The following is a 14,777-nucleotide window of genomic DNA, read 5'->3' as shown; positions in this document are numbered from 1 at the left end:
ACTCAACACCCAATGAACAAATAATCCAATCAAGAAATGGGCTGGATGGAAACAGGAACAGACATTTCTCCAAAGAGGACATACAAATGGCCAACAGACACATGAAAAAATGCTCAACAAACAACAATGAGATACCACCTCATACCAGACCCAATGGTTTAAATTAAGAAGTCAGGAAATAACAGATGTTGACAAGTACGCAAAGAAAGGGGAACCCTCCTACACTGTTGGTGGGAATGCAAGCTGGTGTAGCCACACTGGAAAACAGTGTGGAGGTTCCTCAAAAAGTTGAAAATAGAGCTACCCTATGACCCAGCAATTGGACTACTGTGTATTTACCCCCACAAATACAAAAACAGTGATCTGCAGGGGCACATGCACCCCAATATATATAGCAAAAATGTCCACAGTAGCCAAACTATAGAAAAAGCCCAGATGTCCATCAACAGATGAATGGATAAAGAAGATACATATATACAATGGAATACTTCTCAGCCATCAAAAAACCAAAATCTTGCCATTTGCAATGACATGGGTAGAACTAGAGGTTATTATGCTGAACAAAATAGGTCAATCAGAGAAAGACAATTATGGTACAATCTCACTCACATGTGGAGTTTAAGAAACAAAACAAGGGATCATAGGGAAGAGAGGAAAAATTAAAATGTGCTGAAATCAGAGAGGGAGACAAACCATGAGACTCAACTCTAGGAAACAAACTGAGGTTTCCTGGAGGGGAGGGTTGTGGAGAGATGGGGTAACTAAGGACATTAAGGAGGGTATGTGTTGTAACGAGCACTGGATGTTATATAAGACTGATGAATCACTGACCTCTACCTCTGGTAATAATAATAATACATTATATGTCAATGGAATTTAGATTTTTAGGAAAGGAGTTTATGTGGGATTACTGAAATCTGCTTGTACACTCTGAGAGAACAGTGTGATGAGATTATGAAGGCCAGTGAAAATATGTTACTGTTTCTCACTTCAAAAAATTAGTAAACATATATTTTGTGGATATACAGCTTTAATTTGGTGACTTTTTCCCATATTAATATGGTTTGGGGCAAAGTAGTCCCCTTTTTCTGTAATAGAAAATTACAGTTTTTGTGCTTTCAAGATGAATGCATTATTTAAATTTACTTATGTATTGCATCCAGGAACTTATAGTTTATTCCTCCTAAATTGCTGAGTTTTTAGAAAACAAAACTTTACTTAAGAGAAAGTCATACTATCATGGTCCTTGAACACAAGTTTACTGAGACCCTATAAAGTTTTCTGTGCAGTGCAAGGAGCTGAGCATACAATGACCAGGAAGTTCTGTTCCTTCTCCCTAAAGAACTGTTCCACTACATTGGAGTCTCCTTCCTTCATATTAACTGTAGCATTATGTGGTATATAAATGCATTATATAATCACCCCAGCTTGGAAATGCATTGGCCTAGAAGTATCCACATCACTTCTTTTAATAATAGGCCACTGAACAGAACTAGTCACAATGGCCCCATCTAACTGTGGAGGTGCAGAGAACCATGAGGGATGATTCTTTGGTAAGCAGAAAATGACCCTGTCTTAAGTATATACTACAGAGAAGGCCCCAAACATCAGGGGGTTACACTCAGAGAGAAGAACACAAGCAAAGGCATGAACACATGAAGCCTTTGGGGGAAACAGTGAGAGTTACTAGTCAGAATAGTCTGAGTTTACTCTAGAAAAATAGATGAAATCCAAAAGTACAAGCTTTTGAAGGCAAGGCTAAGAAACCTGGACTTTGTTCTGAAGATCATGAGGAGATTTTAGAGAAGGGAACCAAATGGTCAGAATTGTGTTTTTAGAGAAATAGCCTTCAAGTGGAGGATGCTTGTATATATGGATAAGTACATTCTGCTGAGCTCAGAATAATTTTTGAGAAGCATGCAAATAACATTAAAATCCTAGTTTCTCATTTTTGAAGTTTCTTTTTTAATTTCAAAGTGCTCCTAATAGTGGGTTTTGTTTTCTATACTTGCTCCCTAAACTTGTCAGTGCATCTTGATCCTTAAGAAGGTTTTAGGTTTTACTGACTGCAGAAACACCCAACTACATTTCCCTGGATTTCTCTCTGTACCACATCCCCCACGGCTCTCCCTTCCACCACCCCTCAACCCACCCTCTAGAATGTTCTTCCAAACTTCAAAACACTTTTAAGGAGGGTTGGCCAAAGACACGACAAAATGGTAGCATGAATAGCATCTCAGAAAGAGAGTGCTTTTCTGTGTCAGTGGATTGGGGTTATTCTCACTCCTGCCCCTCTGGCTAGCTGAGGCCCTCAGTATACATGGGATTTACCTCCAAACATGAGCAAAAAGTCTGTTCTGATAGCCTTCCTTATAAACTTGAATGTAGACTCATTCATCTCTCAGCCCCTGAGATCTTCCCAAGATGAATGGGTGGTTGAGAAGAGATGGGTTCTCTTCTCAAGAGATGGGTTCCTTCTCTTAGGAACAGCCATAAAACCAACAAGTACCCTTCTCTGATACCAATTCTTCCACTAGCTATTCCCCTGTGCTTGGGTCTTCTGCTCCAGAGGCAATATAGATAGCATCATGGTTAAAAAGGTGGGTCCAAAGTCCAACAGCCCAAGTCTAATCCCAAATCTACCACCTTCCTGCAGGCAACCTTGAGCGGCTTTCTTAACTTCTCTGGGCTTCAGTTTTTGTAAGATAGAATTGATAATAATATATGTCTCAAAGGATTGTTGTGAGATGTAAATTAGCTTTAATTCATGTTAAAGTTCTTACAAGAGTTCCTGGCATGCAGTGAATGTTAGACTATTATTTGGCAACATGTCTGAAGTGGGAGATCTCACAAAATACTTCAATTACTTTTTGCATATACCACACAAGCCACTTTTACAGTAGGATTTCATATAATCCTCATGCAATCCTAATAAATTTGGCCTTTTCTGAGGTGAGAGGCTTAAAATCTGTATAAGCCTAATTTTTTAATCTTATTTTATTTAAATTCAGTTAATTAACATATAGTGTGTCATTAGTTTCAGATGTAGATTTCAGTGATTCATCAGTTGCATATAACACCCGGGGTCCATCACCCAGTTACCTGATCCCCCCACTCACATGCCCTCTAGCAAACTTCAGTTTGTTTCCTAGTCTTTCCCTCTGATTACGTCTTATTTTAATTTTCCCTCCCCTCTCCTATGATCTTCTGTTTCATTTCTTAAGTGCCACATATGAGTAAAACCATATGATAATTGTCTTTCTCTGACTGACTTATTTCACTTAGCATAACACTCTCCAGTTCCATCCACGTCACTGCAAATGGTAAGATTTCATCCTTTCTGATGGCTGAGTAATATTCCTTTGTACATATATATACCACATCTTTTTATCCATTCACTGTCAGTGGACATGTCTATGAGCCTAATAGAAATGCATTCCCAAGAACAGTCATTTATGGGGTCCAAGACTCTTTTTCTGCTCTGTTCTGAGATATATTTTAAGTACCTGGACTCCTGAGTGGCACATGGTAGTACCGTAAGTATTTATTGAATGAAAGAACAAACAAGCCTGGGAAGCAATGTGTGTCACTCCCTGAAAGCATGGGTTTTGGAGTCAAGTAGATCTGAGGACTCATGCTGGCTGCACGATTTACTAGATCTGCATGACCTGACAAATTCAACCTTCTCTTCTTCCATTTCCTTGTTTATAAAATGAGGGTGAAAATAACTACTGCTTTAGAGTTGCTGTGAGAACTAAACACAATACTGGAGGATACTGTCCAGCATAAAAGTGAGGATATATTAGTAGTTCAGTAAATTACTGAGTATCCATTTGCTATGTATTCAGTATTTATGCACATAAATTAATATAGGCAAAGCAACACAGCAGAGAGATTAAAGAAATCATGTTTATGTGTTTATGTGTCAAATATGTATTTGGGAAAATTAAAGGCTGGCTTTCTTTTTGTTCTTTTCCCTCTGTTGTCTTCAGCATTATGGTACTTACTAAAGTGAGAGAGAAAAGAGCAGAGAAGGGACTGGTAGGGGGAGAGGCTGCAGAGAAGTAGGGGAAAAAGCAGGCTAAGGAAGCTCTAGAAGGAAGTCAGGGAGAGAATGGGGTCTATTCAACGAGAAAAGCAAAGATAGAAGACTAGACGAAGAGAGGAGTGGGTTGGTAGAGAACTCTTTGCTCTCACCAATCCACCCTCTGCTCTACCTCCAGCTTGCTCTTTCTACCGTTAATATCCAAGTCAATTTCTCCTACGTCATCTACATCAAACTCCATGGAAGGAGTCTAAAAGCCTCCAGAAGTATCTCTGCTTCCTACAGGACAAAGTCCATATAAAGCCCTCCATGATTTGGGTTATGCCTACCTGACCTGTTTGAACTGAACTAGTCATTCTCCTTCATGTCCTACAGAGGTGACAGATCTCTCAGTGATGTGTGCTGTGCCTTCACACACTTTTTGGCTCTGTGAATGAACGTCTTCCTTGAAGACTGAGTCACACTTAAAGACCCAGTTCAAATGTCTCCTGTCACGTGAAGTTTTGCTGCGCACCCCTACCCCGAGCAGACCAAATCGCCAGGGCCATCGTACCATCACAGGTCTGCAGGACTGCGAGGGTTTCATCATACTGTACCTGTTTGACTGTCTGAGGTCAGCAATTAGAGGTGCTATTCTGTGACAACTGCAGACACTCGTGCAGTGTTCATGGAAGAAGTAAATATAGGTCACTTTCAAGTTGCTGTTGCAATTTAAGGTATAACATGGGTCATCTCTGGCATCACATTCCTGAAAAGAATTCTTTTTGGTGGACTGCTGGCTGCTGGCTCCGCCCTGAAGTTCCCAAACCGTGTCACAGACCTTTAGCACCTTGTGAGTCTCTTCCTTAGGAAGACTCAGCAAGAGATATTAACTGACCTCAAGTCATCTTAAAAATGTTTTTTAAGTGCAAAAATAATAGCCCAGTAAAATGGTGCCACTGTCCCACCTTAATTGTTTCTGTGATGCACCATTTGCTCTTATTTGCAAAGATATGCCTGTCTTGGTATAAGGCGTGGCACTGTTTTGTTTATTTGCCCTAATTATTGGAACCATATCCTAAAGATGGTTGGGGCTAATGTGAGAGTGAGTCCCACGTTGGATATGGAGCTCATGAAAAGTTTTGGAAGTGCCCAGAGCATATTGCACTCGATAAATATTGGTTCCACCTGAATCTAAGTTTCTGACCCTTGGTCACATTTTAACCTGATTCTTTTTATCATTATTATTATTATTATTATTATTATTATTATTATTTAAATTCAATTAGCCAACCTATAGTATGGTGTGGTGTTCTGTGATTCATCAGTTCTGTATTCTGAGATGCCCATGTAAGCCAGCAGGAATAGCTATCCACCACCACGGCACAATCAAAAAAGATCTGTCAGTTTCTGGAAAGATTCTACGTCATCACTGTCCATATTGTGGCATAGCCCCACCAAAAGCAGCACCTCAGACCTTAGGAGCAGGAAGCTTATGCCATGAGAAGGCTCCCTCAGACTTGTGGAGAACTGGAAACTATAGTGGTTAAGATAGCAGCACATTAAAATCTCTTCTGTGGAAGAGAGTAAGGGAAGATGACAGATTTTGAGCTGACCAATTAGTAAAATTAATAAAAACCATTTCTGGTGGCAGGGATGAAACACATGGACAGGTTTCTCGAGTTAAAAATTTAGGTATCTGAGAGCCCTCATTGGCTTGTTTCCTCGGTGCCTGGGATGTGATGGGCACCTCCTCCCCTCTACTGACTCTGCATCTACAGTTGCCCCAAAAGAAGAGCTGCCTCACTCTGTGCATGTCCCCACCTGGCCCTGCTTCTTCCTGGATTCTTCAAACATTTGATTTATTTGGAGAGCCCAGAAGCTTTGCCAAGTTCGGAGCAGTGAGCATTTGTGATTTTTGCCAGTCATCTCTGATGTCACCTTTTCTTACATTTTAGATCATGTTTTGCTAATACAAAGGGCTCTATCTTCAAACTCAGAAATTCCTTCTTGCTTTATTACAGAATAAGATTTCTCACTTTTACTATCCCCCATTTAATCTACAGGTGTATGTTGAGGGGAGCAAACAAAATATTGAATTATAAAATGGAGTGTACAACTTCCTGTTTCTTAGAGCACTTTTCCATGATATTTTTATTTGTGATAGACCTGTAAATTGTTAGGACACCTTAGGGACTCTCCCTTACCCCATCCTGTCAGGAAGGTCTAGTCATTTCTCCAGCCCTGCCTGTAGCCTGGGTCACCAAGAATGCAGTTGCATGGTGACCTCTGTGCACATGCACACACATACAACCATCCTTCAGCTTTTTATTTATAGTCGAAAGTGGTCATAGGGATATAAGAAACCCTAGATATCATGACAAATGCAAAGACAGGAACTGTGGTTTACCTCCATGGGGACCACTGTGAGCTCTACTCCATATCCAGTACACCAGATACCCTGGAAGCAAGGCCCAGCAATCTCATTTTTAAGAAGCTTCTCTGGTGATTTGATGTACACATTACTTTGAGAATGCACCCAGAGGTCTGCCTGTGTCTCCCAGATGGATGGAGGTAGATATGGGGTTGCCAGGTTTCTTATTATCCAGCCGAGCAGGGGCTGGTAGATGATACCTCACATTCAGAAGCCAGTTTTGCCTCCAAGGAAGAAATGATTTTTGTTTGAGGTTCACATGGTATGGGAGTTGTACTTTCCTATTAAAAACTATTTTGGAGAGGAGGAAGACCTGAGAAATGACAGTAGAACATGCTCTTCCGATCTTTAGTTTATTGTTTCGTATTGTATAAAAAACAGTATTCTAGATTCTAGAGCTCTAAAATCATCTTGAGCAAGTTCCCTAATTCATTCATTCTGCTGGCCTGAATTCATGCCATCACACAGCATTGTTTTATCCTTCTATGTATTCCCCAGCAAAGTTTATTCTAAGACCTCCTTTTTGGTGTAGGCCACTGATGACCATCACAGATAATCAAAATGTCTTTCGTAGGAGCATGTCCAGATCCTCCTCGTGCCTTGTAAATCCATTTCTATAATCCTGTTAAATACCCTTAAATTCTTCCATCAATACCTCAACTTCCTATCTTCTTTTTTCCATTTTTCTGGCAAAAGAACATCTGTTCATAAATCAAATAATTCATCACTTAAAAGGTAGAGAGACAACTCATGGGTAATCCATTCCAGTGCATTGACATTGTAGCTCTGATGATAGATCAGATAATTTACGTGGCACAGGGACCGGGCATTAAGCAATATTGAATCAAGTAGTGAAAAGGTAATTCCCTCTCAATTATCTTTAAATCCTTCTGATTCTGTTTAGGGGAGTCTCTATTTCATGCTAGTACATCTTTAATGCCTCTCTAATGCTTACTAACCTCCCTACTGAACACATCAAGTTGAGGCCTCAGAATCAGAGCTGTTAATCAGACTCACATATTTAGCCATATATTTATTGAGATCAATTAGTTTTCATTGTATTTGTTTTTGTGATTGTCTTCAATCAAGTGATATTCTATTTATGAGAACTTATAAGTCTTATAAATATTCTATTTATAAGAATTTATAAGTTTCCCATTAAATACATATATTTTTTTTAATCTGAATTGAATTAAGAATACTTTTTTTAAAAATGAGATGGCTTGAGACAGGATTAAAGTATGATTTTTGACTTTAGTATGCCCTAGGCACTTTGCACTTTTGGGGCCTTTCTGACATTTACTTATATGTATATACATACATATATATATATATATGTATTTTTATAAATATTTATTATAGATTTTATATATTTTATATGTATTTATTATATATGTAACCTTTTATGATGGCATTATATGAAGATGGATATAATCATCATTCTAAAAGTTCATTTTTTTTCTTCTGATTGTAGAAGAAATTGAAACATTTTCATGGCCCCTGGACACCATGTCTACCAAGCTTCACGCCTAGGTGACCCCTAGTATGGGATGTAACAAAGCTTAAAATACTAGTTTATCATGACTGAAGTTTGAGGTACACTAGTTTAATGCAACCCCCTCATTTTACCAAAAAAAAAAAAAAAGTACTGAGCTTCACAAATGTAAAAGAGCCTGACTAAAGTCTTATAATGTGGTAGGGAGGATACAATCAGAACTAGATCCTAAATGCCAGTTCCCTGGTCTTTCTACTTAATAACTGCATTCTTCCTTGGAGCCTCTCCTACAAAGCCTTTTTCTTATCCCATTTCCTTCACATCATGATTGAATTATGGGTCCTTCCTTGAATCTAGTCCTCTGCTCAAGGCTGGGTGTCTCTGTGCAGAGGTAACAACACCTGGTGGATCCTCCCAGACTGACCTTTGCCTTGGGTTGCTGGTCAGTTCCTAGTGGTAATCACCTGAACCTCATTAAGAAGATCCACAAAGGATGCCAAGATAGATTTGGGCTTCCCTTTTTGGACGCAGTTTTTTGAACACGGTCTCATTAAAATTAGCAGCACTGGAAACTGGAGCTTGGGATAGGAGAACTGCTTATATTTTAGATCAGTGCTTTCCAGGGCAGAGTTGATAGATTAAATCAAAGGTTTATTCATTGGGCTCTCAACCTTTCATCTGACTTAGCACTTACAAACAGTAGAACCTCAGTAACTCTGCTGTGGGCAATTGTTCTATTGACAATGCACTGCAGAAAACAGTCCAGTGCAATTCTTAAGAGCCCCCTCTGGCAACCAGATTTTATCTTTCTTTACTCATTCAGAGTCTATCTGAGGAACCTGAGGAAACTTTAAAATGTATTTGTGGGGACAACTGGGTGGCTCAGTCAGTCGAGCACCTGCCTTTGGCTCAAATCCTGATCTCAGGGTCCTGGGATCAAGCACCAAGTCAGGCTTCTGCTCAGCGGGGAGACTATTTCTCCTTCGGCCCCTCCCCTATACTCATGCTCTCTCTCTTTCTCTCAGTCTCAAATAAATAAATAAAATCCTTAAAAAATAATAATACAAAATAAAAGGTATTTGTGTTTGAGAAATAGAAACAGATCATTCTTGAATATACCTTTTTTTTTTTTTTAAGTTTTCAGATAATCTTTTATTGAAGTATGTTCCTTTGTGGTTCTTAAGTAGCTGGGCAGTCCACTGTACCACTGTTGATATTATCTATGATGTCAGGAGGATGGCGGCCATCAGCAATGCAGCCCACAAACTAGGAAGTCCCCAGAGGTTCTCTTTAATGACTCCAGAGAGCTCTCTGATTATAAAGATTGGTAATGCATTTGTTGGGCAATGTTGACAATTTCGTCAAAAGTGAGACTTTCACTGTACTTAGTGGTTTTTTGCTTCCTTCTGTCTCTGACTGGTTCCTGGGGGCCTTTGACAATAGGGCACAGACAGATGGTACTACCCAATCTGGGCCTATTCCAAATGGTCAGTTTCACTGTCATGTTCAGACCCTTTCTGGTCACCTATTGCCTTGGGAGACAGACCCAAGGTTCAGTGTTGGAGCTTGAGGTAGATGTGGCATCGACTCCCCAGCTAATGCACTCAGTCTGTGACTTTGATCTCATTGGGGTGGAGTTTGGGCAACATGACAAAGGCAGCTGCCAGATGAACCAGAGGCTGGATGATCAAGAAAGTTACACCTTGACCTCCTTTGGGCCAAAAAGGGGAAGAACTGCCTCCATCCATCTTTATCAGTGCACCACTGAGAAGTCCTAACTTTATGCCAGCTGGTTTTATTATTCAGAATGCTTATATGCCATAGGAAAGAACACAATTGGCAAAATACTTTTTTTTTTTTTTACAGTGAAGACCTCTTTGTTTATTTTGAGGCTCAAGCGAAAAATAGTTCTGGTCAATTGAGTGACAATGTAAGTGATCTTAAGTCATGCATTCCCACAGGCTTATTGAGTTGAATATTACTTATCTATATCTTTGACAAATACAATTCTGATGTAGAAAACAGAGCCTGGCATTTGGAAACAGAGCTGGTCTTGAACCCTACTTCCAGACATACTAGCTCTATGATCTTGAGCAATACAATGATCTTTTTCTGAGTGTTTGTTATCTCATCTGCAAAATGTAGTTAAAAATTTTCATTAAAAATGTTGCTTTGAAGATTAAATTATCTCCATGAGTATTTTTTGAGCATTTACTATGTGCCAGGCTCTTTTCTACAAATACCACAGTGAACAAAACATAGGACTACTGTTTTTGTACAGAAGGTGGTTTTGAATGGACTTGAGTATTTCCTTCCTGGTTCTTAAGTCATTCAAGCACAGTGTTGCCTGGGAGTGGATTAGAACTGGATTTCTTGTACCTGTAGTTCGAAAATAATTATCCCTCTTGTTGCTACAGATTTTGGGTTACAGTTGAGCTGCTAAAGGTTACTTAGAGATTCAGCAGGCCCATTTGTAGATTTTTACCATTTTCTTAGTTTATAAAACCTTAACTACCTGCAGAGCAATCTTTTTATTTGCTCTAAATATTTTACACTACTTTTACTTTTGTCAGTATGTACTGTTTAACAGTAAACATCATTTGCATTACACATTTTTAGAAAGGGAGATATACATTCTTCAGTGCCTGAAAATTCTGAATGACATGCTGTTACCCAAGATTTGCCACTGGGCCAACTGGCACACAGAAAGATCTTATGTCACAGATTATGTCATTGATGGAACAAGTAGCTCCTTTTTAGCGGTGATGATGCCATTAATGAAGTGATCTAGAAAGATTTTCATTTTTCAGAGATTTTCTGTCTGGCATTATCAAAATACACCCTAATCCTTCTAGGTATGACATCTGATAATCAACAAAGAGGCTAAGTAAAAGAATGATAACTGGATAACTAAGAATATTCAGATAAGTTATTTGAACTTATATAATTTTATAGAAAAGGGATGATTTTCTACTCAGCTTGGAGCAATGGATAAAGAGGTAGAATTTAAATGCTTTTTAATATTAATAAATCAAAAAATAACATATCACCATGATTTTGTAACTCACACAGGCCACCAGAGTCAATTAGCACTAACTTCAGTGTAAAATGGAGTTAATAGTTGCCGTTAAGAATGTTGGTGGTTTTTTTTTTCCTTGTATAAGATTTGATAAGACTTAGACTTATCGTTAACTATACATTTGAATTTTATACATGAATGCACCATTGCAAAACTACTGTTGGCTTCTCAAACTGTTGTTGAAACTCCAGGCCAATGTCATCTCAGGTGACTAGATTATAGTGAATAAAACAACAAAATAGATCTTTAAAACACATACTGTCTCTGTATCAACACACATGTACATTTTGCATAGTTCCTTTCAGAGGTAATTATACTGTTTTAGAAAGACAGTAGAGAAGCAAAGAATAAGGAAATATAAAGCTACTCAACTGTGGAATTACCCACCTGATGTTTTAGGAATACCGGACTCTAATTACCAATCTATTGGCATTTAGCATGGTTATCTAGAGGAGAACATTTAAAGCAAAGAATTTCTACTATCTTTGTAGTTCTTTAAAAATCCTGTATTTCTGTTTTTTCTATAAGTATAAGCCATTTATTTCTTCTAAGATGTTTACTTTGATATCACTACCATGTGTTTTCCTGTCAAGGCCCACCTGCCACCTGGTGCCATGATACTTATGAGAGTTTGAAAATTATAATATTCAATTTCCTGAATTTTCCTTAAATATTTAAACAATATAGGAAGAACAGGGCAAAGATTCTTTCATGGCCATTAAGGAGGTACCAAGTAGAATTCAAACTTATTCATGGTTCAGTTCTCAGTTCTTCCATCTCCTTACTCTTGAGAAACTTCAATGTTGGAAGAAAAATCTATATCCTAACCCAGTTTTACCTGAAAAGATCTTTGTCCCTTAATCTGTTCATCAAATTTCAACACCAGGATAAACTGACTTTCCTTACTTCTTACCAAATTTCATCCCCATCTTGGCCCACTGAACTGAGCATGAGTGGTCACTGAGTCCAAAAAACAAATACGAAGGTCCCATCAAGCTTCTCTGGAGTCGGTCTTCAAACATCATATCTAGATCCATCCTCCGCTGGTAAAAACCAGTACATCCTTTCTGGATACTAATTTGACATTATTTCTTAACCTGCTGCTATTACACACATAATTTGACATTATGCCTTTAACTATAAGAAAATTATTTAACATTCAAAGAATTCTATGAAAGATATTCATCATGAAATTTTTCATAAATTAATAATTTAAAATCTTTTACTACTTAATGTCCAAGAATAGGAATTGGCCAAATAATTTTGGTATATCCAATATATCCATAAAATGGAGTTTCGAGCAACTATAGTTAAGGTTAATATTCTAGAAGAATTTCTAAAATGGCATATTAAAAATTCTCATGTTGGGGCACCTAGGTAGCTCAGTTGGTTAAGTGTCTAACACTTTATTTCGGCTCAGGTCATGATCTCAGAGTTGTGAGATCTAGCCCCCAGTTTGACTCACACACAGGGAGAGGAGCCTCCTTAATATTCTCTCTCTCCCTCTGCAACCCCCCCCCCGAAATTCTCATGGTATGGTCCCAAAACAAAATTCCGTGCACAGTATGATCTTAACTATGTATAAATAATATAAACAAGGGGGAGGGAAAACATCTACCAAAATATTAACAGTGGTTATTTTTACTCCTTTCTTGTGTTCTAATTTTTTTCCTACACATCCTTCAAAATTACTGAAATTTCCTGTGACAGTTATAAATAAAATAAAATTTTAAAAATCCAGATATAGAAGAAAAACACCAGTAGAGCAATCGATGGATCACGTGTTTTCTTGTCCATCCTACATCTTAGACAAGCCATATACAGCCGCTCTCTGCTATGGTGCTTTTGCTAAGAATTTGCACTATTCCCTTCTCCTGCTGGAGACAAAACAAGTATTGAGGAGCAATGATAAGAATCTGTGTCACCTGCTCTCTGTTCTTTTTCAGCACACAACAGTTTTGCCCTTTATATTAATCGAGATGAGGACATCACACCATGCGTATCCCAGCAGGAGCAGCGGACTCGCCGCCATATGTACCTTCTCTGTTGGCTATATATTATGGTAAGGACAGTGCCTGCTGGGCTTTCGTATTGTATTAGATTTTGCACTGCTAAATTTGGGCACATATTTCATTATGGATATAATCACTAACAGATTCACACTGCGTGCCTCATTTGGTCCAGGACCTGGGCTTTGTCTCATTTCCCCAGATGCTTATATTTTTAGAAAGTATATGCCAAACCTCACACAACAGGAATTTGTTGAACAATCCCATGTAAGCAATGGTTCTTCCAAGGCTACATTTTTCAACTCTTTTTCAAACTAAATGTTTTTCTTGGACAGTAGTTTTATTGCTTAAGGGCTTTGCTTGGGATTTTTTTGTTGTTGCTGTTGTTGGTGAGCAAATGCAAATGAGGACAGAAGAAAAGGCCTCTTTAGAGGAGTGATCTTAAACTTCATAGGAAACAAGTGAAAACGGACATTCTCCTGAGTCAGTTTAGAACATGTCTTACAATTAGCAATTACACATAATAGGCATTTAAGGGTTTGTTTTGTTTTTTAATTGGGATAAATAAATTACAAGAAATCTCCACTTGCTCCATTGGGCACGAATAAGTCTCAAGTGGGTGGTGTCACATTTATCTGATAACAGCCCAGTTGACTGTTGGGTTTACTTCACATTAGTTTCAGTTCTTACCATATTTTAATATTTTGAAATTTCAAAATTCTTTTAAGACAGAATTTCTTACTTCTCTTTGGAATTCCAAGTCCTTTTTGGAGTACTAGTACACTTAGAAGAGGTCCCTCCCACCAGCACTTCTGCCTCTCTTGTCCTGAGTTCTGGGTCACTATCCCCTCCCTTAAACCTCAAGGATTGCATCACATTCTTCCAAACACCCCCAGAACTCTATTTAATCCCTCCAAAATCCTGGAGCTTTTTGGGAGGCCCAGTCTCTGTGGAGCATTTGCTCTAGCCAACCCATAAGTACAAAATAAAGTTCAATACAGTACTTCGCATACTTTGCGTGAATGACCACATAATGCCCCAGATCTGACCAGAAAGGAAATTTGTTTCTAGGAAGTCATACCCTGTGGCTAGATCTAAATGGACATCCAGATGAAAGACCCCAGAACAAATGTGCAGTAATGCTCATTCTATCTGCCATTTCATTGACTAGTCAAAGTCTGTTGGAAAACAAAGTCTGTTTTCCTCATCACTTTCTAGATTTTTTTGTTTCAACCTAAAATGCTAAGTACTGATTTTCTCTAATAGAAAAAGTCTAGGGCACGTGGGTGGCTCAGTCAGTTAAACAACTGTCTTTGGCTTAGGTCATGATTCTGGAGTCCCAGGATCGAGTCCCACATCAGGGTCCCTGCTCAATGGGGAGTCTGCTTCTCCCTGTGACCCTCCTCCCTCTTGTGCTTTCTCTCTTTCTCTCACTCTCTCTCTCAAATAAATAAAGTCTTAAAAAAAAGAAAGAAAGAAAGAAAAAGTCCAAATGATTAGGGCTTACAGGTGAAGTGTGACTAAAATTATGTCTCAAAAATGAATATACATACTTTATACATATGCATTTGATATTCAAATGACTCTTATCTTTCAGAAGATCATGTAGAGAGGCTATGATTTATTCCAGGGATGCATTCATCTTAAAATCAAAAATCATTAAAAAATCAAATCCCTCCCTTCCTCCCAAAAATATAGTCTCATTACTTTGTGCTCATATTTGCTTACCTGTGGGA

General features: G+C 38.4%; 1 protein-coding gene across 8 annotated transcripts in view; it reads left to right on the top strand.

Annotated features, from left to right (window-relative positions):
* Positions 1–14,777, top strand: part of AIG1 (androgen induced 1) — a 481,448-nt gene that overhangs the window by 195,036 nt on the left and 271,635 nt on the right. For 5 of the 8 annotated variants that reach the window (XM_082730806.1, XM_082730811.1, XM_082730807.1 and 2 more), the window contains exon 4: positions 12,979–13,094. The exons of the other annotated variants lie outside the window; for them this stretch is intronic. In XM_082730806.1, the coding sequence (XP_082586932.1) occupies positions 12,979–13,094 (116 nt within the window). The remainder of the gene's footprint in view (positions 1–12,978; positions 13,095–14,777) is intronic. 8 annotated transcript variants of the gene reach the window in all.

The sequence above is a fragment of the Mustela nivalis genome (assembly GCF_964662115.1).
Source record: "Mustela nivalis genome assembly, chromosome: 5".
Lineage (NCBI taxonomy): Eukaryota > Metazoa > Chordata > Mammalia > Carnivora > Mustelidae > Mustela > Mustela nivalis.
The sequence above is the reverse complement of the archived record's forward strand: the minus strand, read 5'-3'. Positions and strand labels throughout refer to the sequence as shown.